This window comes from Stegodyphus dumicola, chromosome 6, assembly GCF_044657685.1.
Source record: "Stegodyphus dumicola isolate Sdum_Otavi_A_Nest chromosome 6, ASM4465768v1".
Classification (NCBI taxonomy): domain Eukaryota; kingdom Metazoa; phylum Arthropoda; class Arachnida; order Araneae; family Eresidae; genus Stegodyphus; species Stegodyphus dumicola.
This window is the reverse complement of record NC_140773.1, coordinates 58,637,430-58,664,358: the sequence shown is the minus strand read 5'-3', so window position 1 is coordinate 58,664,358 and position 26,929 is coordinate 58,637,430. Positions and strand designations below refer to the sequence as shown.

At 32.8% G+C, this 26,929-nt stretch overlaps 1 protein-coding gene across 1 annotated transcript in view; it reads right to left on the bottom strand.

Moving 5' to 3' along the window:
* The window catches only part of Myo31DF (Unconventional myosin ID), a 185,458-nt gene that overhangs the window by 40,228 nt on the left and 118,301 nt on the right, over positions 1–26,929 (bottom strand). Inside the window, exons 11-12 of the mRNA XM_035366471.2 lie at positions 20,524–20,669; positions 13,077–13,131 (exon numbers count right to left, since the gene is read on the bottom strand). Of these exons, the coding sequence (XP_035222362.1) occupies positions 13,077–13,131; positions 20,524–20,669 (201 nt within the window). The remainder of the gene's footprint in view (positions 1–13,076; positions 13,132–20,523; positions 20,670–26,929) is intronic.

The following is a 26,929-nucleotide window of genomic DNA, read 5'->3' as shown; positions in this document are numbered from 1 at the left end:
CCATTGTAGCCGCAGGCGGCGATGGTCGTGCGTTAGGGGGATCCTGTATAAAGGAGTCCGTGCGCGCAGTCCACACTGCAGCAGACGTCTACGAATTGATGAAGCACACAATGAAACACCTGTAGCTATTGACCACAGTGCTGCCAATTGTCTAGAGGAAGCTGTACGGTCCGTCCGCGCCATGCGGACCAGGTGTCTATCATCGCGAGCTGACGTCTCATTTCGGGGTCCACTCCCGGATTTCCGAGTTGTCCAACACTCGCCCGTCCACTGCTTCCAAATGCGCATCACTGTGCTGCTGTTACGCTGCACACGAGAGGCTACTGCACGATACGACAATCCAGCTTCACGAAGGCCGATGATTCTCCCTCGTTCAAACTCTGTAAGTTGTTCAAATCTCGCTCTCTTTCGTCGACGAGGCAAAAGTACAGATTGAGTTAACGTTTACCACTAGCAGATAACCACCGATAACCATACACGCCTCGCTACAGCCGTCTATTTATTCGGATCCATCAGCCGTTCAGAGGGCGCTGCTCAGCATACGCATGCGCTACGGATTTGCAATTCTAATCATTTGCATATCATGCGCTACTTTGCATTTCCTGAAAATTTCAGCTCACTCGCGTAAGTCCTTCATGGTGTTGCAATTTTCACAAACGTGAGTGTATAATTTGTGATTTATGTAGTTGATATGTGCACATTCAGCTAAGTTTGAACATTTGGGTAAATCTGGCCAACACAGATAGAATGAATACGGAAATAAATTTAAAGCAAATTTTAATTATTTATACATAAAACAAGAAATTATAGAGTTGCTTAATTTGTCTGTTATTGGGATCAAACATCACACGAAAAATAAGTTGAGAGCTACTTTTCAAATTTCCAAAATGTAATACATTCAAATATGCTATGCTTACTGAAGGTAAGAAGCATAGATGAAATACAAAGCAAAAATGGAAAATGAAGGCTATGATAATTGGAAAAGGAATGTAATAAGAAGTATTGTTCATGTACCACACTGAAAGCCTTTATGAATTGTGAAACACTAAACAAGTGCACTAAGAGAATATTGATTTAAGTCCCTAAGTAAAAATCAAGCCTACATTTGAAGCTTCTGGGCAAAATAATGCAAAAAGCTTTTAATTTCTATTACATATGAAGAATATTTGTGGTATTACTTCATTTCACTTTGTCTGAATTATATAAAAGTATCTAAATAATATATATATATATATTTTTTTAGAAAGAAATTTACATGATATTTTCCTCTGCTATTATAATTATTTGGATACCATTATACTCTTGCAGTCAGTTTTCCAATAATTTGTAATATTTTTCTCACCACAGATTAGTGAAAGTATCTACTGCCCCTTGTATTAATCTTCACTCAGGCAGAGCTGCAAATGTTTTGTATCCTGAGATTAATTGAGAATGTAGTAGAACTTGATACACTGATCAGCATAGGACACAGGGTGAAATCCAGCACTTGCACATCTTTGGAAATCTGATCTATTATATCATGTCATGAAAACATATGAATTTTTTAATAGCAGCAGTACAAATGTCTGATGGCATGAATTTATTAATAAGAATAGATGATAGTGATAGTGAATATTAATATTTCATCTGGTATGACAAATGGCATTTTACATCATGCATTTAAATACAAAAGTATAAATAAATTATTAATTTTTTCTTCTTTTACTTATAATCACAAGATGCCAAACTCGATTTCACAAAATGTATAGTTATACTGAATCCATTTGAAAATTTCTGATTTTTATCAGTAATGCCAAACAAGTCAATGGTAAAGTGATTTTTTTTTTTTTTTTTGCCGATCATAGCTGATACAAGATGACGTGAACACAATTTTGTCATGATTCATGGAAATAAAGATCATGGCTCTTTTGGAATAATAGTTCATTGTTTTTGACAAACTGCCTTCTATGCCAGCTGATAAGAAAGAGACTGAAAAAGTGGTGTTCTATGTCACCTATCAATCAGCTTGTTGTGCAACATGCATCTGGTGGGCTACACAGTGCAACCCCTTTTAATCCTCAGAGTACCAATATATAATTTGGCATTCCTGTGGTCCTTGTGTAGTACCTTGAATTATGTTAATTTCAAATGGATTCAGAAAAAATCAAGAGAACGATTTAGAATATTTCAAGTCTTGAAATCTATTTTGGAATTCCGTCAATATTCCTTCTAGCTTTTTTACATACTCGTTGAATTTTTCTTGTTTAATATTGGAACAAATTACTTTTAATTCGAGGAAGATGACAAAATGTTTTATTTTTAATGTCCTTTAGAAAACGGTGTAATTTAGTTTGAAAAACTAAATATACACTGCGAGAGGTCTATCTTTCCCCTGCAATTCTAAATTCAGTGTTTGCAAATGTTCCATGACATCGGTCAAAAACACTATGTCTTGTCACCACTCGTCATCACGTAATACTGAATAGGTTATTTCCTTTTCTTTTAGAAATGCAGTTATTGGATCAAACAAATCTACAAATCGATTTAATGCATTGTAGCTAAATTAACCATTTAACAATGGAAAAGAAATTAATGTAATTTAGAAGTTCTTCATCCTTTAATTCTTCAAGAAAATTCCTGAATTGTTGATGATTTTTGCATTGGTGGGAATGTAATTTAAAATGTATAACACTGTTTTCAAGATTTTTTAAATATTTTGTAATGAGATGTTCTCGGTGAATTATGCAGTGAATCGGCATGAATTGTGGAATGTGGTATGAATTGTTAAAAGCCCAATAAGACCAATTTTTTTACCCAGCATTGCAGAAGCTTCATCAGTTGCAATGCTTTCAAGTTTATTAAAAGGCACATCAAAAGTTTTCATTACGAAATCTAATGCATTTTTAATATCGACACCACGGATTGACTCTTGAAGTGCTACTAAATCTAATAATTCTTCTTTAACAACGAAGTCAGGTGAAACAAAATTTATGAAAACTGCCAATTGCGGAAGATCCGTGATATCTGTCGATTCGTCAAGGGCTAAGCTGAATGCACAGTTCTTCAAATCATTTTAAAAATTAAAGAGATGTATTGACTGCAGTTATGCACTGTTCGGTTGTGTGTCTAGAGATGGGAATTTGAGAAACAACTTTCTGCAATGCTGCGTTATTTGGATATAAAACTTTAAGTACATCTTCCACGTTTTTTTTTAATAAACTCTCCCTCTCCATAGGGGCCTTTTGCACGAGCAATATTCCAGGCAATAACAAAATTGGCTTCAGCCACATTATTAGCTTGATTGCTAAAGGTCATCAAAATTGACTGTTGTGTATTTAAATTTGATTTTAAAGAAGAATTTTATCTGATCTTAATTTGGAATTTGGTGGATACTGATTAGAAAACGGAGGATGATTGGCTTCATAATGTCGATGCAAATTGCTAGCTGTATAATTTTTGAACATAAAATTATAAATAACACATAATGTTTTTCCGTTATTGTCAATAAAAAAGAAATTCTCCTCCCACTCATTATTAAAACTTCTATTGTCTTTTTTTATTTCCATTTGTTATCTTTAATCTCCGTTATTAATCTCAGGATGGCTAGGGGTAAGTTGGGCTTTCATTTAATCGGGATAACTCTTGCATTTTATAAATTCTTTATTATTACAGTAAATACATACATACATACATACATACATACATACATACATACATTCTCTCACTTCTCGATTGCCATCATGCGACCCCTATCGGCAGCATTTTCTACAATGTCATCTATTATCGGCTGATAACACTCTGTCATTCTGACCTGACAATCATCCCAATTGTTCTGAGTACAAATCAATTTTATAATCAATAAAATTTTCTACTTCAACTCTTATACACATTAATTAACATACATATTACTAATATACTAAGAAGAATACACATTATACTAAAATTTAATATAATAAACTTACTCAAATATTTTCACATACATAAATTCACATTTTTTATACATTAGGATAATAATCGAAAATTTCTGTAAATCATTACTAAATAAGTGATATATATATGAAATAGCTCATTTGTTATCAGTCCTTAAATGATAAGTTCAAAAAAATGCACTAAAGTCTTTCAGCTAATGTTCAAAAGTTCAAAGTTTCTAAAGTTTTCTATCAGCAAACATACCTGGATAAATACACACACACACACACACACACACACAAAAAAAAAAAAAAAAAAAGCAAAGATCTTGTCTTAATCACATGGGAGAGCACTTTCATTAGTCCTTACGGACAGATCTGATTGGATTCCGTCAAGGAATCAAGTTTGATAACTGGTCAGTATCTTGATCTTCGTCATCGTCTTCAGAGCTGGGATCGCACCTCAATGGCTTCAGCTGGCTTACATGAGCAGTGGTAGTGAAGAAGCGACCTCGATTCTTCGCTTCTAGTTGAGTTATTCTGTAGGTATCGCTAGGTAATATTTCCGTTATTATAAATGGCCCTCAATATTTCGGCTGTGTTTTGGTAGGTTCACCTGTAGCCTTAGGAGCACATCTCATCACAACGATTTCTCCTTGTTCAAATATTAGTGTACGACACATCTTCCCATCGAATCTTTCTTTCATTTTCACTTGCTGTTTTTCAATTCTTCCTCGCGCTTGCTCTTGGATTTCTCGCGGGTCTTTCCATGTATCTGAATTTTCATCCGCTAACTTCGTAAGTATTCCATCATTCAATCTGCGTGAATATCCATATAGCATTTCAAATGAAGTCTTATTTGTAGTTTTGTTTACCATGTTGTTAAGATTTCTTTCCATCTCTTTTATTTTTTAATTCCAATTTCTGTGTTGTTTATCTGTCAAACTTATAATTATCATTCCTAAAATTGTTCTTTTGACGCGCTCTACCATACCATTGGCTTGGGGGTGTTTGGTAGAACTCAAAGTATGATGTATTTCGTTATCTGTACAATACTGCTTAAATTGGTGAGAAGTAAAACAAGATCCTCTATCACTTATTTTTTCCGGTAGTCCAAAATCATTAACAAAAGTTTTCAAAGACTGTAAAACATTTTTAGTATTAGTATTCTTTACTGCAAAATTCTCACAAACCTCGTCATGTTATCAATTATCACTAACAGTTTTTGATTACCTCTTGAACTCTTTACGAAAGGACCCAAGTGATCCATGTGAACAATAGCAAATGGTCTTCTACCAGGTTTTATGGGATATAGCAGTTCTTGCTGCTTGCCACCTGTTGCTCTATTCATAAGGCATTCGATACATGCTGATATGTGTCTTTGTATACATCGTTTCATGCTTGGGAACCAATATAATTCCTTAATTTTGTTAACTGTTCTATCCATAGTGACCAAATAAATCATGGAATTTCACCACTACGCTCTTCCTCATGCTTTTAGGAATTACATAGAGTAGTCTCTCCTTTCCATCCACTATGGTTTTCCAAAACAGTCTATTCTTTTTAAACACATAATTCCTAATTATTTGTTTTTCCTCAGCAGTTCGTTGCTCTTGTTTCTTCTTGAAAATTTCGATAATTCTTTTCAGGTCTTGGTCAGCATGTTGTATCATTAGTATTTGCTCTTCTTTGCTTAGGAACTGCAAACTTCAAATTTTTCAGCTATTCTCGTCATGGTGTCATCAGCTTCCGATACAGGACCTCTGCTCAAAGCATCAATATAGGACAGTCTTTTCCTTGACCTATACTTTATCTCAAAATCGTACTCTTGAATCAAACTACACCAATGGGCTATTTGAGGATTTGTACTTTCTTCGCATTCATATATATAAGAGCTTGACAGTCAGTAATAATTGTCAGTAATAAATTTTATGCCGATTAAGAACTGTCTTAACTTGTCCATCCATACGATGGCCATTAACTCCAATTTGCTGAAATGATACTTTCTCTCTGCTTCTGTTGTTTTCTTGCTGCCGCAATAAACAAGATGGCATTTTCCATCTTCATCCCGTTGCATTAGCATTCCACTCAAACCTTCTGCACTTGCATCACAATGGACTTCAGTCTGCATGCGGTTGATAGTGAGCTAATATGGGCTTATCAGTCAGTTGTTTCTTCAATAGTTTGAACAACTTCTTTTGTTCTTGCTTCCACTCAAAGTCTCGATCCTTCTTTGTCAATCTGGTCAATGGTTCGCTTTTTAACACATACTTCGGCACAAATTGTCTGAAAAATCCAGTCAGGCCCCAAAATCTTCGCACTTAGTGCACATTCTTTGGTTCTGGGAATTGTTATGGCTTTTATTTTTCTATAGCCCAGTCTGATACCATTTTTGCTTATAATAAAAACCAAGAAATCTACTTCTCTTTTCCCAAATTCACATTTAGATAATTTCATGGTTAAATTTGCTCTTCTTAGGCATTCTAATACCTCCTTTAATTTGAAAATCATCTCCTCCTAAGATTTTGCAGGAATAAGTATATCATCCATATAACACAACATCTTAGTTTTCAACAAGGGGCCTAGGACATACGACATTAGGCACTGAAACTCAGCAGGAGCATTTACTAACCCAAATGTCATCTTTTCGAACTCTCCTGTTTCATCTGGAGTAATGAACGCTGTCTTTAATTTAGCTTCTTCACTTAACGGTATTTGCAAATAGCCATGGGCTAAATCCATAGTAGTAAAAATTTTACATCCTCCTAAAAATTTTAAAAGATCATCTATTCGATTCAAAGGAACCTAAAGGAACTTATCCTTTATCGTCTGAGTATTAAGTCTGCGGTAATCAATTACTAGTCTGTATTCCCCTGTTTTTTTCTTTACTAGTAACACTGGACTAGCGTAAGGCGATCTAGTTTTGGAAACTATTCCATTACCTTTCCGTTGCTTAACAATTTCTTTTATTACATTACCTTCAGCTACATTCGTTTTATACGGACGAGAAGACACAGGCTTACTCCCGTTAATTTCTTTGATGTCCATTTTTATTACGTTCATGCAGCCTAATTCATTTAAATTAAGAGCAAAGCAATCCCTAAATTCATTTACTAATTTTAAGATATCAGTTCTCTCACTATCTGTAGTTGCCTAATCAAATTTCATATCATCTATCTTTATTCGGTGAATATTTTGAGAAATGGAAAATACATGGATTTGTTCTTCATCTTTGTTTATATTGGGAGTGTCTATTTTCTTTAATTCCCAATCTTTTGTTATATCTATTATCTTGCTGATACACTGATTTTCTTTTAATCTGATGTTTTTGTGTCTTATGTTCATAACTGGGACTGTTACCCTACCATTTGTAACCTCCATCACTGACTCTACTTCCATGCTTGTTTTGAAATAATATTAGTCCATTATTTATATCTGGGGTTACAGAATGCACAAAGTTTATTGAGTTACTTTTTATTTCTAATGGTTTCTCAGAATATAATAACTTAATGTGTTTACGCTCCGTTTCATTTATCAATTGCGCAAATGGAATTTTATTAGCATACCATACGTTAAACGAATCTTCTATTTTCCCATAAGACAACATTTGATCATTTAAAATCTCTCCCCCAATAATTAGGTCATACAGCTGTACCTCATCATTTACTATAAAGAAATTCACAGTTGTTTGGATTTCGTCTATTCGAAGTGAAACATGAACTTTTCACCAGGTCATTGCCGATGCGTGATTTACACTCCCGATTCCAAACAATTGTTTTGTTTCCGGTTGCACTGGCAATCGTAATTTCGAAAAAATGGAAAATCTTAATAGATTGACAGTGCTTTCAGTATCTATCAATCATTCAATCGGTTCGCTGTCGTTAATTATTACTTTCTTCAAAAACGTTGAAATGTCAGATAATCCATCATGATTCATCGCAACACTATTTTGATCTTTCATTTTGTCATTCATCATTTCTTCGCGACTTTCTGTCTGATGCAGGAGGCATTTGGCATCACAAATCAAGCTAGAATGTTTACACTTACATATCAAGCAGCGCTCTTTTAATTTACACGGCCTAACAATATGATTTTTTTGCAGACATAAAAAAATCTTCTGTTTCGTTTCAAACTTTCTAATTTCTGTTTGCGTTCCTCATCACAATTTCACAAATATGTGCTCAGAATTATTGCAAAAATGAAATGTGAATTTTCTTAAATGTGCTCAGTGCGGTTGCGTTAGGAATCAAGTCTTGCTGCTTCCCTTTAAACTTCCGAAATCTATTCCCCTTTTCTGAAAACTTATTAACTAACAGTTTATAGTCTATGCTTTTTACTGATTCATTATTTTCCCTTATTTGTCGAAACAAAAATGTTCGTTCTCGCGTTTCTATTTCTCTTCTAAGAAATTTTTATAATTCTGTTACATTCCAAGAATTGTCTTTTTCATGCTGTCTATAAAAATCTAGCCCAATGGAATCTGAAATAAGTTTGGTTATTAGTGGAAACAACAAACTTCCATATGAATTCAGTTCGACATCAAGAGTTTGTAAACCCCGCACTTGGATTACTATTGTATTGTATAACTCCCTTAACTGTTTCAAATACGAAGCTGATTTTACTGCATTTAAATTTAACAAATGGTTAATATGAGATCTTACAATAATTTCTTTTTTCCCGTATCTTTCTTTAAGAAATTCAACTGCTAAATCATAATTATTTTCCAATACCAATAGTCCTTGAATACTAATTAAGGCTGGTCCTTTCAAGAAAGCTTTAAGATAATTATATTTATCTAATTTAGACAAGTGTTCGTTACTGAGAATCGCATTATGAAACTGTGACCAGAATTCCTGAAACTTTTCTAAATTACCCTCAAACGGTTCTACATGAAGTTTCGGCAAACTTATTCTCAGTGCGTCTGGTTCACTATTCGAAATAAGTGAAGAATTATTCTTCAACGACAAATCTGCCTTATTTCTATACGTTCTCTGTATTCCTGATTATTCTCGACTTCTGTTTCCAGATCAGATACTTCAGGAATTAAATTCTCAATTTCTAGATCTAACTTAAATATCTAATCTGCTTTTTCTTGTAGATTTCATCTCACATTCTTCTAATGATTTTGTATCTATAATATCCTGTTCCAATAATTCAGATATTCTGCTAATTACTTGTGTTGTTAACCTTCTTAGAGTTTTACGTTTTACGTTTCGTTTTGCTTCATTTACAGCTTTCTTTCTATTCTCATCCATAATTTTAACTAATAATATAATTCTATACTCCTAAATTCTATATTCTGTTAGAATTATTCTACAGTTCGCATGTAGAATAATTCTAACAGAATATAGAATTTAGGAGATGAGTCATTCAGTGCGTGCTAGCATCAATCATCCCACTTCTGAAATGTTAACTTTAATCTCCGTAATTAATCTCAGGACGGCTAGGGGTAAGTTGGGCTTTCATTTTCATTCAATCGGGATAACTCTTGCATTTTATAAATTCTTTGTTATTACAATAAATATATACATATCATTACGAAACATTCTTAAACTTAGTCACATTCTCTCGCTTCCCGATTCTCGATTGCCATCGTGCGCCCCCTATCAGCAGCTTCTCTTACAATGCCATCTATCGGCTGATAACACATTCTCTGTCGTAATATTTTTAAAAGAACTGGAAAATAAATACAGAAATTTAGAAAATACAAGTTTTGTGTTATTAAAACAATAACATGTGTTACATACTACGAAACAAATTATAGTTAACTTGCCAAAAATCCCAGATTACAAATTATATCCGTAGCAAGTGTGATACAAGTTGTGTCCTTCAGATCACAATGTCAACTGTCCGTTACAATTAAAGTTTAAAAATTCAAAATCGGTCTGAAGTCGGTCAACCACGTCGATCGAATATCATCAAGAACCATTCAGGCAGACAAGGCGTTCACATTGGCCTTGACTCCCATACGTTTCTCATAATTCACGAGGCAGTCGAAGGGGAAGAAAATCCGATGAACCGGAACTGTTATGCCACTGTTTATGTTCGTTGGCGCAGTTTTCGATGAGTTATATCATTCTTAATTTGGACGGAAATTAAATAGAGGTTTAGTAAATAGTAAGTAGATTTTATGTCAAGCAGCATAGGTTAAAATGAGCATTAAAATCATAATCAGCATGATTCATTAAAATTATCAAGTAGCATTAAATATTTTACACTTATAATAGTTGGGACATATTTGAAAGAAGATAAGTGACATTTACATTTTACTAACAGTTAGCTTGATGTTGATTTTTTTTTTTTTTTTTTTTAATATCTCATTTTGTCACATACTTGGTCAGTCTAGAGCTTTAGTAAATAGCAGGTAGATTTTATGTCAAATGGCATAGGTTAAAATGAGAAGTAAGATCATAATCAGCACGATTCATAACAAAAGACTGACAGTTGTTACCACTCCTGCTTGCCTAGAGAGAGACCTGCTGGTCAGAACAAACCTGAAAGGCCTGATGTAGGCACAGCTAGTAAGCTTTAAAAGTTAGCTGAGCTCTGTCTGATGCAGTTAGTGTCGGAGCTTTGTGTACAGTTCCAGGGGTTGTAACTCAGTTAATATACTTTAAGGTTCTATTAAGCCACTAAAGCACTAGAGGTGATAGGTTGTTTTGCATCATTTTAAGTTTAACTAGATGCAAAGAATAAGTTTTACATGAATTTTTATATTTTCTTGTTTTACCTTGTGACCATTGTAAAGGTTAATGAAAGCCAATAACTCGCTTTAATATGCAAAGATAATTTTTAAGGGTAAGCACTTAGTTATAAGTAATTAAATTAGGTATTAGATAACCTTAGTCATATGGATTTACATGGACACTATCAAAATTAATTTATTTTTTAATAATATTTGTTAAAAAAAACCTATTAATATCACAATCTAATAAAATATCACAGTTTAAAATACATGCAATTTATGACATTGATTTTTAAACAATATTAGGATAATTACACATTAAACATTTATGTTTTGTAGCAACAAAACTCAACAAAATAATTATGAGTCTTTTTAATCTGAAGGCCTGCCCAGACATTTTGGCTAATTTATATCGATTTCCTTCCCCTTAAGCATCTTTTCTAGCAATTAGAAATTTGCCTCAATAGGCAAAACAATGTTCTCATTAGTTTTTGCCTGTTTTATCTAACCGCTCCACAATGTACTACCTATGAGGGTTTACTTAATCTGGTAAAAGTTAAATAGTCCACCCCGCTCCCCCTCCAACAGACATGAAATAAATTATGGCTATCTCTGAAAGTAACTATAAATCAGAGGTTTAAATAAGTTTCTAATTAAAAAAGAATTTCGAACATAAAGGCATGTTCTTATGCTAACAAAATCAATTACAGCTCATGGTGATGTAATTAAACAAGAAGAGTCAAATTCAAACTAAAAATATGGACTAGTGATCAAAGGCAAGCGGCCAATTTAATCTGGTTCATTAACTCATATATCCTCATAATAAACTCAAACGGAAATTATCAGATCAGCAGCGGTAATGGAAATTATCAGATCTGATAGAAACTAATACAGGGAGCAAGCAGAGGTCAGAAACACACTCCTGTCTTACACTCCGTAAACCTCAGTTTAATAACTATAACTGTCTCAGTGATTTGCATTCTGGTGAGGAAATAGAAATGGGAAATTATAGTAAAGGGTGAAATTGTTAACAACTGGGTAATTTACATAATAATAACTACATATCTCTGAAGAATAATTTTCTTTCTCTTTATATATTTAGTTCGTTTCTTCAGTACGTTTCCTTTTCATTATATGAAATACATATGGTAAGGTCTGGTCAGACAGCTGGTAAGGCATAATTTTTAGAATTTAGTGACACACTGAGCAACAAAATCTAGAAATGGCAAAACTTTTAGAATTTAGAGCAGGCATTGGAAGCAGAATTTAGAAAGGCAACAGGCAGCAGAATTTTGGATGCACAGAAACTGCATCAGGTGGCAAAATGCCTAGCACCAGCCCTGTGTATGATGAATTAAGACATATTAGATGAATCTTTTGAATTGTCAGTTTCCAATTTCTTTATTAATAAAAAAATTCCTTCCTATACTGCCTGTCCATATGATAAGATTAGAAGCATTTTTGATATTTTCCATGGTTGTGTCTAGTGAAAAGTAGGGAAAGAGAAAACTTATGTATATTCTGAGAATTCTGAGCATTCTGAGAAATGGAAAAAAACTCTTACCATGAAAAAATTAAAAAGATGTTTTTAATTAATTACATAGCTATTTTGCTTTTGCTAAAAACTGTTTCGTAAATTGTGCTTTATAGCATTATACCTTGCTTATTTTTCAGATTCAAAACATTGTATAATATGTGGCCAAAATGGAACTTTATAATATGACAGTGAAAAATAAAAATGCTTTATTTTAATGTTATTTCTTAAATATAATTCCAATACATTACCATTATTTTAATGAAATTTATCAGTGTTAGAATGTCCTAAAAAAGTCGCCAAAAATTTCCCAGATTTCGGAATTAAAAATTTTCTATCTATAAAAACCGATTTTAAAATTACCAAAATGTTGATAAGTCACCAAATTTAGAACCATTTAATAAAAGAATTCACATCCCCAAACACGGAAAGTTGTTTAAGAGCTCATTACAAAAAATGAAATAATTTTGAAATGCTTATGTTTCACTTCTTGCTCAGAAACTCGAGTATCCCACCAGTTATATTACAAATAGGAACAAATTAAACCCATTCACCCATTCAAAAAATAACCATATTTGTCAGTGAATCGCCAAAATTATTGCTGCAAAATGCTAATTTACACTCAAAATGGCAGTTGTGAAAACAGACAAAAATTTCAGATTATTAAAATTTAGAACCTTCTGCCAATTTTGGCCGAAATTAAGGACTTTTAAGGACCAAAAATCGATTCAAAAAAACTTAAGGACTTTTAAGGACCGTACGAACCCTGAAGGATGCAGACACCAAATGTTATCACTATGTATTATTTTAAAATATATAATATAGCAAATATAAAAAAGTTAACACTTTGTAAATGTAAACATTGATAAACAGAGTGTGTCCAAGCCATGCCCATTTTTCTCTCTATGCCTTTTCTTATATTTTCGATTACATTAAGAATTAAAAATGTTATCTAAAAAGTAATTCTTACTTGCGTGATGTCTTGATCTCCATCAGGCCACATCTGGGAAATCACAGGATCAGCACTACGAAAGAAGACAAAATATTCAACTTATTTATGCAAGGTCTTGATTTAATATTTTGCATTTTCATAAGACAAAATATACTGCATAAATTGGTTAGTTTAAAACTTTAAAACTAATTAAAAATAAATGTTAAAAAGAAAAAGGTGAGAGTACAATATGAATATGAATAAAAGATGACTTGTGAACATTAAGAATTATTCATACAGAAATTAATCACAAGTAATATAAGCTCTGTTGTCTATAAATTACCTATATTATGCAAACATTTCACACAGATTAAATAAAAAAACTATCATTTAAAGATAACCATAAATGGAATCTATTCATTATATATTTGAAAAACCATAAAACATTCAGAAAGTTTTATTCCATTTCTAAAAAAGTCGACCCCTGGAGATTTTATGATGAAATTTGCATTTTCAGCTTTTAATATAAAAAGTATAATAATAATAAAATGTATGATTAAAAAACATCATAAATGTTATAATAAGCTATGAAAGTTTTTATCAGAATAAGACAGCTAAATGTGGAAGTTTAAAGGAAGGTAAAATTCAAATTTAGACTGGTGTTAGTTTTAAAGGAAATGCTTCATACACTTCAACTTCTTTTAAGAACATAATATCAATCATAAATTTTATTAATTAAAAGACAACTACAAATGTGTTTCTCAAACTATGGTGCATGGGCTACAAGTGATCCTTAAACCATGCCCCTATGATCTTCCTAGATTTCCAAAAATGTCCTTTATCTGTAAATGAAACTAACAAAATTTTACATCATTCCTTGCTGATGCCATGTGGTTCAATATGCTGGCATATCTTTCTCAAACTCAATGAATTCAATGTATTCTCAACACCAAATGAATTAAATTACCGTCTTAAAGGTTATTCTTTGATTGTTCTCAGTGCCCATGAGAAATTATAAAAGTCTGTGAGGAAATTTGATTTGTGGATTAGTTGTGTAAAACAACATATTTTACCATTTTCAACTTAAAAAAATTTTTAGTAGAAAATTTTATCATTATTAGAAAAGAATTATGAATGACTATGTTCTCATCTCAAAACTCTGAGGTCATAATTTGGAACTTATTTTCCAAGTGGTAAATATAATGAATTGTTATGGGTTCTTGATCTTTTCCACTGTGATTTTGAATGTAACAAACTGCCGTTGACTGAAAGAGAACAGTTAACTCTCTAATGATACCCAAGTTAAAATGAAATTTTAAGCAGAAGATATGTGTAGTGCCTGGTCCTCCAAAACTGTAACCCTGAAAATAGATAGCGCCCTCTAGGTTGAAAAGAAGTAAGTTGGAGACTGGCTTTCGGTGGGAGAGGCCGAATGCTCAGTGTGGTAATTTTATAAATTTAACAATCCTATTATCTTATATATTTCTAATTGTACAAAGTGTATATAGTTTACGTTGATAGTGTGAATAAATTAAAAGATAAATCTGAGTCTGTTAATTACGGCACCGGACACGGCTGGATCTTACACTGTCGCAGTATGACACGATTAGAATCGAAACTAGTCTCGACAGAGAAAAGATAAGCGATTTATGCTTATCTAGTATTTTAAAGTAACTCTAAATTTTAGTTATGTAAACTGTATAATAAGATAAATTATAAGTTACTATAATAGTTTGAACTAATTAGCGCTATATTATGAAGTTATAAGAAAGTCTCAACATGTTCTCGGTTAAAGGTCTCAAGAAACAAGATTTATTTTTATTGGCAAAAAAAACTAGGTCAGGATGCTGATGAAAGTCTTAAACTCACAGAACTGAAAGATAAATTACTAACAGTAATGATTACAAAACTGATCCTGAATTCGTTAAATCTATGCTAATATCCATCATTGATGATAGAAAATCCACTGAAGAATTGGAAGCTGAAAGGTTGAAGCTAGAAAATCTAATTTAAATTAGAGAAAGAACACGAACTAGAAATCTCAAACTTAGAGCTTCATCTAATTTTAATCTTTCGGATAACACATTGTTAGAAAATTTAATTAAAAGCATAAAAACTAACGATATCCGTTCTGACTCGTCCGGAATCATGGACACTTTATTTCTCTTCGTTAGAAAAGAGCATTTAAGATTTAAAATGTGCCAGAAGAACACAAAGCCAAAATTTTGATAAATCTTTTAGGTGAAAATTCAACAAACGCCTTGATTTATGTTAGTGAAGATGATGTCATAAATTACGAAGCAGTTAAGAATAAAATCTTAAAAGAATATTAGCCAACTACTCAAGCATGTATGGATATGTTTCAAAAGGCTCAACGTCAGTCAGTGGAAACACACACACAGTTTGCATCCTGGTTAATGACACAGTGGAAATACTATTGCACCTTAAGGAGTGCAAATGATTTAAATACAGTTCATGAATTAATTGTAGCCAATTCTTGCAATGCAAACTCTTGGTCACGAGACAGCCATGCATATAAACATGAAACAAGGTGATACTTGGTTTAAAACCCGCGGATTGGAAAGGAATGCGACACGTTCTTCGCTTGTAAAAGAAAATCTTTAAATGATATCGTAGCTGTTCTCAGAAAACACCGAATATTGAAACCAAAAGTACTCACTATGTACCCCCTCCTATGCGAAAACCGGATGGTTTGCCCAAAATTACTAAAGTCGAAAAAGGATTGTTATATTTGTGGATCTTTCCAACATATAGCTAAAGACTCAGAAGGAATTTAAATGCGAAAATCAAGTAATAAATTGCAGAAAAGTGACGCGGTTGTGGCCCAGATTAATACAGAATACCTCAAGAAGAAACAAGTCGAAATTCAGCCTTTGCAATATGTAAAAATATTAGTTGAAAATAAAGAAATTGATGCTATTATCGATTCAGGTACACAAATTCCTGTATTAAACAGTAATATTGTACTGCCAACCGATCACGAAAATGGAAAAATCAAGTTAATATCTGCATTTTGCGAAGAAATAGAAGCAAAATTAATAAAATTATGTCATGAAAGATGAGGATTCTGATTTATTATGCTACCCGGTAGACATTTTGGCGGCGGTAACAGATCGCTTGAACGTAGATTGTTTATTACTCATACAAACCTTTCAACTCTTGTGCCACGGATGCGGTTTGAAGGGGGAAACAAATTTAATGGGGGAAATAAATTTGGAAAGCGAAACTAATAAATGTTTAGATTACATGAAGTCAAATACGCCTGAAATAAACATTCCTCAGCCATATGAAGAAACTAAAATAGGGATAATACATATGCCAACATGCATTCCGTAATGACTCCAATACAGGTATTAGAAAATAATCAACGTAATGACGTATTAAATTTTTGAGTGGAGCAGATGTCTTGTCCGACTTTAGAAGAAGTCAGAATTAATTTAAGACAGGGGAAAGGAAATTTTATGGAACTTGATAATATAATTTTTCATAAGGATAAAGTAATGGGAGATTCAGTTCAGCAGTTAGTTCTTCCAAAGAGTCGAAGAAAAGATTTTTAAAATTAGCACATGAATCTATTTTCGAGGCTCACATGGGAATAAAGAAAACAAAAGAGAATCAGATATAATTTCTACTGGCCCAATATGACTAACGATATTACTGAATATTGCCTATCTTGCAAACCATGTCAGTTAAGAAGTACTGAAAAAATAACTGATAGAATTCCTATTACCACAGTTCTAAGACCTTATTTACCATTCGAAGTTGTTAATATCCATATTATAGGTCCTATAGAACCTCCTTTGGCTAGAAAACATAAATATGTTTTATGTTTAATGGAACATTCACGTTGGCTAGAAGTCATTCTATTACGTTCTTTAACGGCAAAAGCTACTTGTGATGCTCTGTTGGAAATATTTACAAGAACTGGTAATCCGAAAATTATAGCAAGTGACCAAGGAGCTACCTTTATTTCTCAACTGACACAAGAATTTATGAAACGTCTTGGATGTCATCCTAGATTTTCAGTTCCAGGATATCCAGCTAGTAATGGACTTGTCGAGAGGTACAATCGAGTTTTGAAAAACGCTCTACATAACATCATCCGTATAGATCCATCTAATTGGGACAAGTATCTACCATATTTGCTCTTTGCTTATCGCGAGGTTCCCAATTCTACAACAGGAGTTTCTCTGTTCAAATTAATGTATGGTCGAGAGATACGTGGTCCACTGTGTGTTTTGAAATATAGTTGGAGTGGTGAAATACCAATACTCTTAAATATAAAGCAATCTGTTGTTGATTATTTACAAGAAATGAAAATAAACTTAGAATGAGCAGCTGATCAAGCATCCTTGATAGCATCTGAGAAACAGGCAGCTTATTCGAATTACTTTAATCGTCAAGCTATACCTAAAGAATTCAAAGTAGGAGACAAAGTTTATTTGCTTATTCCCAATTCGTTCAATAAACTTTATGCAAGATGGACTGGTCTAGGGGAGATTATAAAGTATTATCCACCTCATTCATATAAATTTAAACTCTCAGATGGGAAAGTAAGACATGTTCACGTAAATAAAATCAGAAAGTATATCGCTAGAGTAAATGCTGTGGGAGTTATTTTCGAAAATGAAGAAGAATTTGGAGAGATTCATCCAACTCCACAAGCTTCGTCTCAAGATATAAAAGCTGTTCTCCAAAAATTGCAATTTGGAAATTTAATGGGTGATCGACAGCAGCAAATTCAACAACTCATAAGGAAGCACAAATCGTTATTTACAGGCAAAATGAAAATTGCAAAGGGGGGTTTTTCACAAAATAAAATTAAAACCCAATGAAGAAAGGAAAAAGCCACTTATCTACCGGATTCCGGTAACTTTAAAATCCAAAGTTGATGAACAAATTGAAGAGCTGTTAGAACTCGATTTAATAGAATAAAGCAGTGCAGAAATTGCATATCCTATTGTTTGTGTGAATAAGAAAGACGGGGGAATTCAATTGTGTGTTGTTATCATGCATTGAATTCTGTAACAATTACTGATGATTTTCCTATGCAAAGTGCTTCAGAACTTATACATTCAATGTGACGAGCTAATACATTATCAACACTGGATTTACTACGAGGTTATTGGGCTATTTCTATGTATCCTGAAAGTTGTGATTACACTTCGTTTAAAACCCATTGACAACAGTGTAGATTTAAAGTTATGAGTTTTGGTCTGAAAAACGCTGCAGCAGCATTTCAAAGGGAAATCAATAAATCACTCCCTGAATACAAAGACTTTGCCAGAGCATATATTGATGACATCGAAATATTTTCAAAGGACTGGAAATCTCACATGGTTCATTCAGATATAATGCTCACTAAGTTGGAAGAGCTTCATTTTACAGTCAATATCAGCAAATGTGATTTTGCCAAACCACAAATAAAATATTTGGGTCATGTAATCGGATCTGGAAAACATCAAGCCGATCCTGAGAAGATAGAAGCAATTTCCAGATTATCAAAACCGAAGACCAAGAAGCAACTCAGAAGTTTATTGGGCCTATGTAACTATTATAGAGACTATATTCCAAAATATTCTGAATTAGTATATCCACTTACTGAACTTACAAAGAAGAAGATACCTGAAAAAATACCATGGAAAGAAGAGCATGACATTGCTTTCGAGGAACTCAAGAATGCTCTGATTAAAGCCCCATCGTTGTATACACCAGTTTTGGGGCAGCCATTCATTATACATTGTGATGCCTCATAAATAGGAGTTGCAGCATTTTTGTCACCAAATTTCAATGAACACAATTATCCCATAGCCTATGCAAGTCAGAAGTTAACTCGAGCTCAGCAATCGTGGTCTACTACTGAAAGAGAAGCATATGCTACTGTGTGGAGTTTGAAAAAATTTGAAACCTGGATTTTTGGATCCAAAGTTGAATTTTACACCGACCATAACCCTTTGCCTTACCTGACCTGACAAAATGTGCACCGCAATCATCTGGATTACAATGTTGGGCTTTTGCCTTACAAAAATACGAAATAGACATGAAGCATCTACCAGGAGTCAAAATGGGTAACACAGAAGCCAGATCCCAGACTGATAGAAGGATGAATATCCTTTTTATTTATTTCTTTTTATGGACCAAAAACATTTATGGACAATTCATAAAGACTTTAAATTTGGTGGTTCGATTGTTAATTTTCTTTAAAGCTTATTGCAAGATATATCTTTAAGTAATATTTGTTAAGTTATTAAAATTAGTTACAGCAATTAGATGATTTAAGTGTAGCATTCTTAACCATTTAGAAGTTTTTCTTTAAATGTATACTTGTAAGAGTTAACTCTTTTGTTATGCAAATGTTGCAATATTTTATATTTTCTTTTAGTTGATTAGTAGTTATAATGTTGAATTGTGAGCACCAGGCTTTGTTACCAGAATGTGTTTGGACATCCTGCCCAACCACAATCTTAAGGGGAAGGTGTAGTGCCTGGTCCTCCAAAACTGTAACCCTGAAAATAGGTAGCGCCCTCTAGGCGGAAAAGAAGTAAGTTGGAGACTGGCTTTCGGTGGGAGAGGCCGAATGCTCAGTGTGGTAATTTTATAAATTTAACAATCCTATTATCTTATATATTTCTATTTGTACAAAGTGTGTATAGTTTACGTTGATGGCGTGAATAAATTAAAAGATAAATCTCAGTCTGTTAATTACGGCACCGGACACGGCTGGATCTTACAATATGATTAATTTCTGGACTTCAATGAAAACATAATACAGTGAACTATACAATGGTGCTTTAAAATTATAATTCAGTTGGTATCTATGTAAGAAAGGGTTTTTATCACTAATGGAAATAAAACAAAAGACTGAAATCGACTTGATATATATGCTGATCTCAGACTTAAGCTTACTACCATACATCCGAACAGGGGACAAATGTGCAAGAAATGATAGGCTCATCTATATCATTAGTGCGAATACAACATTTATTTAATTTTTAGTTAATAAGATAAAGATTATCCAAACTCTAATAGCCTAGGTAGAATTATTAATAGAATTGTTAAAAGCAAATACAATTTCACTCTATTCACTCAACTGATTAACACCAATAAAAATTAAATTAATTTTAATTAATGGCATTTTTAATATATATATATCTGCTAGTAACATAGGCTAAAATTCCTTTTGAATGGGAGAAGAGTAAGATGGCCGGCAGAATATTCTAATCTATAAAACTGGTCCTAGCTGGAAAAAAGTTTGAGAACTGAACTACACCATTTAGATATATTATTTCACTTACCTTTAACAAACACATTAGTTATAACTTATTAACAAAACTTTTTAAGTTTAATACAAAAATATCTATTTACTATTTTTACTTTAGAACTGTCAATTTTCCCTTTAATAAAATAAAAATTTTTTTATAAAAAATTTAAATAAGAAACTTTAAAAAATTACTTTCTCACCCACCTGCAAAACATAAGTCTTTTGAAATCTTGATACAAAGAATCCATATTTTTATCCATAAATCCAACAATAGAATATGTAACATCACCAGCATAATGCTTGATTCTAAAATCTTTTCTGTGCTCTAAACTTTTATCAGTGGGTGCAATCTGAAAACAATTTAATTTTTTCTTCATATTCAGAAATAATAAGATCAGTAGCACAGAAACATAAAAATCATATTTGTATATGAAAATTTACCTTGCAAACATAGCTAAATACTATTTATTAAGAGTGGTTATGTTCTAGCATTAACTACAGTCTAATCCATAGCACTAACTATTTTAAAAAAGTAAAAGTTCTTCCTAAAAAGCAGTTACATACAAATGACATTTCAATTTTGCAAAAATTGACACACTGCAGTCTAAGTCATAAAATAGTTTACTGCGCATTCTGTGGAGTTCTTTCAGCCCAAAGCATCAACTTGAGAAGACAAACACTACATATCAGTGGAAGTCTTCAACAGAATTTTGAATCATGCCATCTGATTAGCACCTAGCTGTACTAAAAGTCAGATCGTAAGCACAAATGAAGATTTCAATCATATCTCTAAGAAGTTTTCTAATAGGCTCACATTCACATAATGTAGTGACAAAACTATCTATCACAACTATTCAGAATACTTCCCAAATCAAGAGCAATGCTGATGATGTAGTACACTACTTTCCTGAAAAATCTCATCATTTCACAGTACATGAAAGTTTACGATGGGCTGCATATTTTAAAACAGCAACTGAATGCAACAACTGCCTTTTAATGATAATGGGCTCAGAAGGTCTCATACCATGTTATAAAAATACAACATATCGACATGGAGCTACACCCTCCCTATAAAATACCTTAATGACTTGGATCTACAGTTTCATGGGCTCTGTACCATACTGGAATCTTAACATCAGATCATAACAATTGGTAACATGACTCACTGACACAAGCTACTTTTATCCAGACCTGTAAAGACCAAACCCATAGTCTATTGTTAGCAAAAGTAATTGTCTTCAGAATATAATCCTCTATCAAAAAATATTCTATTGTTATTACTGTAGCAAATAGTTTATCCAACAGATGGCAGTGCCTGCCAAGCTCCTTTGGTAATTGTCAATGCGCATGCACACCCTGAGTGCAGGAAAAAGTATGTTATAAGAGAATGAGTTTTCGTTAAACATGTTCCTGTGCACTTTTGCTGTGTAAATAAAAGTATATTTTTGTAGCGTGGATGTTCTTTACTCTCTAATGAAAAGCACTAGGTTAGTGCACGAATGTCAACTGATTCAAAATCTATTTTCAAAACATGGATCTCCACAATTACATCCCAGCAAGGTTAAATTTTACTGGTAAACAGACCTTAAAAAATATGCTGTTACCATCTATATTGAGAACAAATGTTACTTCATACAATATTATTTGTCTTAAACCACCAAATCAGTCAATGTTTTGTTTAAAATAGGGGATAATATCTTTTATGAGGTAGTCTTGATACACTTATAACACAACAAATCAAGGAATTTTGAACATCTAAACACAATTTCAGAAGCTTAATTTTTCGAAGTCATAAGGATACAATTATCCTCCTGCATCCCAAAACTGATACAACAAACTGCCTTGATACATAAATTTTCACTTTATTCTATTATAGAGATGAGATAAAACTTTTCATCACTAAATTTCCCCTTCTGAACATGGATATACACTTTATTTTTTAAAGAATAACTCGTTTAAAAATTACAGTAAAATTTATGTTATATTTTAACACCTATAAATAATGTTTTGGTCATAATTAGAGGTTTTGAAATAACTGAAATTGAGAAACAAAATAAGGTCTCCTTACAAATTTCACTACCTGAACATGGGTATGCATTGTATTTTCTAAGATTGGCTCTTGTTGAGAAATTACAAAAGAATTTAAAAATCAACATTTTTCTAACTAAAACAATTTTCTTGTACAGGAAACTGCAGTAAACAATAGTGAAACACTAATGAATGTTTGAACAAAACACTATGAATGTTTAAGCTTTGAAAATGCCAGCAATTTTCAGCTTATCTTTGCAGCTAAGTTTTACCCCATCCTTACACATACTCCAACAGAAATCAGCTAACATTGCTTCACTCAACTTGCTCTTTTGTATCATTCTTCCATTGTTGCAATTTTTTGATTAAAGCATTTTCCATGCTCATCAATGAAATTTTTACAACTACCAGTAATGGAATTTAAATGAGAACGATTTTCAGATGTTTGACTCCTACCATACCAATAATGAATTATTGCTGGTTTATCACGCAAAGCGCAACGTTACCAGCTATGCTGAAATAATGCCATGAGCGTGGCAACTGAGATTGTAATCTACGTGGGGTATTGTGTCCGTGAAATGGTGACTTGAGTCCGGGAGAAGAAGGGGGTGTCGATGTAACACCATGAGTTGACGAGCAGCGTTGCTACACGTTTGTCATTGCTCAGGAGAAACTGAAGCTCTGGCAAAGAACGTCTAACAAATACTAAGACAGATGAGAATGATTACAAATAAATGATAGAATGATATTTGACTCCTTTTTCATACTTTCCGTTTTATACTGTTATGTGCACCACTGCTAAAAATCTTTCAGCTAAGGTAGCAGAAGAAAAATCGAAGAGTCGCAAGAAATTGCATGTGATGTCAGAGATCATGTCATTTTCGTGACGGCATTGTTATTTATGCTCACATGACCTCTGATGTCAGCACAAATTCACTTTCTATTGGTTCCATAAGTTATTGACTGTAATGTAATTCATGCTTGCTTTAATTATGTATTTAGTTTTTAAAAACATTTTACTCATAAATTGCTAATTTTCTATTGTTTAAATATACATTTCTTTTTAAATTAGTTCTTGATTTAGGTTTTTATTTTAAAATTAATTTCTACGTATTCATTTTTATGCAATTTCTTATGGTTAAATAGTTATCACTTTTGCATAAATATTTTTTCACTGCCTTCTGTTTTATTTTAATTTTTAATGCTTTTCAGTGATTTTTCCATTCTGCTCATTGGACTAGTTTAAATTTATCAGATTCTGATTACTAAAGACAGGCCTATTCTGTAACCGATAAATTTTTTGGGGGGTTTTCTAGGAAAAAGATATTGCTTTGATTTTTAAGCCATTTCGATTTATTAATTCTTACCAATATTACAATCAGGAAATTAATCTCTTTCTCTATTTGAGTAGCCAATATATGGCATGCAGGCTACAAATTGATTCATTATCATCACAGAATTGGGGAAAAAACTGACTAAAAAATCTGTAGAACTGAAAAATCCGACTACTGAAAAATCTGTAGAACAACAAAACCATCGTTAAAGCAAAGTTATCGGTGCATAACTTTGCTTTACACTCTTCTGAAATATTTTATTTTTTATTACTATTGTTTTTATGAAATTAATGTACCTATCAATAATATAATCTTTGCTCCATGAGTTCAAATTAAAATTTTTAAACCGCCGTACACAACAGGCAAACAACTCAAGTTACATATTTTTTCACAATACTTTAACTATTAATTTTTAAAATAATATATACAGTACAAAGTCTTTAATCCGGACATCCATAATCCGGAATGATCTATAATCCGTACCTCAAACAACAAACTTTTTGCGCATGCGCCAACGCATGAATGATCTATAATCCGTACCTCAAACAACAAACTTTTTGCGCATGCGCCAACGCATAATGCGTTGGCGCGTGTGTATATGCGTTTAATAATACCTTTATGCATGCGAATATGCATTTACGCATGCACATAATACGTTCACGCATGCACATTTAATGTATAACAGCTGGTATAAGCTAGGCTAAAATTATCTATTTCAGTTAGTGTTGCAGATTGTGTTATTCCTTAATCTTCTAATTGGATCTGGCTTATTTTTTGCAGACTGTTAGAGCAATTTTATAAAAAGTAAGCTTGAACTTTCGCTTATGTTAAAAAGAGTTTCCGATTCTGGAGCTGCCAAAGGATCTACAAAGCGTAAGTGAATTTATAAGAGCAGGTAAATTTTGTATTCCTCAAAGAGCTAAAAGAAATACCCTGGTCGTGCACATTCCACGCTAGTGGCTTCTGATTGCAGAGCTCCTCAGACATTTTTAATGATGTAACCAAATGGGGGAGACCACTGCTGCTGCTTGTACAGAGAAGTCTTTATGTTTATTCTCCTGTTGTATTCAGGAAAAGTATTCAGGGAAAATTTCTGTTTGAAGGCTACACTCTTAGTGACATTAGGTTATTTCATATCAAGAGAGATGAAAAATTAATTATTTAAAATTTATTTAATAATTTATTATATTTCTCTTTACATTTTTAAAATTAAAATTTATTATTTAATTAATTGAATTTGTTTGTTTACTTAATTAATATAAATTTAAATTTATTATTTTAATTTTTAGCTATTCTATTCATTTATTTATTTCCTTCCTCACAGTCTCCATAGGACTCCGGCACTTCTAATTCTAGAAATTAAGCCCTGATAATAAAGCTAATTCAGATCTCCAACATAAAAACACATAATTTTCGATACAAATCTAGATATAGCCCCAAAACACTTTTGATTTAAAATACAACTCAGAACTCTTCAAAACACCAGGGATAGATAAATCACACTAAAGAAATCTAAACACCAGTTCAAAATAAATTAAATAAGCCAATCATATTGTCACAAAAATGAAACTCAAAAGAAACATACACTAATTAAAACAATAAACACATTTATTAAATATTCCAAATATTATAATTTTAGATAGCTGGCCAGACTACCCCTACAAAACATTATCTTAAAATTTACTTATTATTTCACATTTGATGGCTTATTTCTCATTAGAAGTATGAATACTACAAATTATTAATTAATAATTCACATTTAGATGGAACATTTTATCTTCTGAGATTTTGTAATAAACTAAATTACTTGTTATAATACTGAAATTACAATTACTTTAGTGAAATTGCTTTTCAGAAATATTTGTTTTAGGGCATATAGAAATTAAATAAACATGACCGTTAAACAGTAAAAAATAATAACTTCATTCCCTCTAATTTAGGCAAAACACTAGTAAATACAAACGAGAGGAAAGGAAAAATTCACTCACAGAATCTGCGTACACAAGTCTGAGGGACACAGGGAGCTGCCCAGATCCAGGCACAAATGTTCGAAACAATTACGGCCAAAACTTCATGTTGTCAGGAAAACTGATACTGAAGTCTGTTCAAGGCACAATGGGAATTTTCTCAAAAGTTCCAGCACTATACGCTGTCTAGTAGCATTTCAACTCTGAAATCAGTTTTCCCTTTTATTTCAAAGTTCATCTAACGATAAACACAGGAGAAGGACAAGAGGAGACAACAGACCACAGCAGACATAAGGAGATGACTCCACTCTTTCCATACTGTCCACAGAAATCTGGAACTTCGAGCAATTCGGACTCAATTCTTCCATAATTTAAAAAATATCTGCAACAAATTTTTCAAACAAAAGTTGCTGGTCAGGGATAACACTTGGCCTACCCCCAGATCTTCCGTCTTTTTTGCCGACGTCTATCCGATGGGAGGCCATGACGAACTCGGACCGATCTCCATGCAGCCAGAAACTTGGAAATAAACAATTTTAATCGCACTCGCCCCGAAGGTGATGCTGGGCTAAGCTCTTACTCAAAAGTAGATCAGAACTGGACCAAATCTCCAAAAATTCTCCCTCCTGCCTCTCGTGCAACGATTTCAGAAACCTCAGTTGAAGCTCGCAACGTAATGCCTCTAAATTCACTATTGGCTCAAACAATACTAAAATTAAAAATTATCCAATCTTAAACAAAACTTCTTCTAGCCAACTAAAACAGAGGTGATAAACGACGACTAAAATTTGAAGAATTCAGTCCCCTCTACACGATGACATACCCTTTTGCGTGCAAACCAGAAAGATATTTTCCAATCCATAACTCTTTCAAATATCGACACCCTTTAGAACTATTAGCCTCCAAACAAGCAAAACATGTGTTGAATCCCAAAAGATAGACGGAATTGCAGCTGGGCAGTCCAACCCTCTGGCCCCCAAAAGAAGCCACCTCGTGAGAAACGGAAGTAAGAACCCACCTTTAGCTGTATCAGACTCTTCAGCTAAACTTAAAAGAGCTTTGCCGTAATCGAACTAAAAGTTTAAACAATATATTAAACATTAACTCTTAAATAAGAACATTACAAATTTTTTATTTACAGTAAATTAATACCTAATAATTCTACACAACAATAATATTACCTAACAAATTCATAACATATGTATTAGTTCTAAAAATATTTCATTTTAAACCTGCTAAGGTAGCATTTGAAATAAGATATAGAACAAACACAGAGATTAC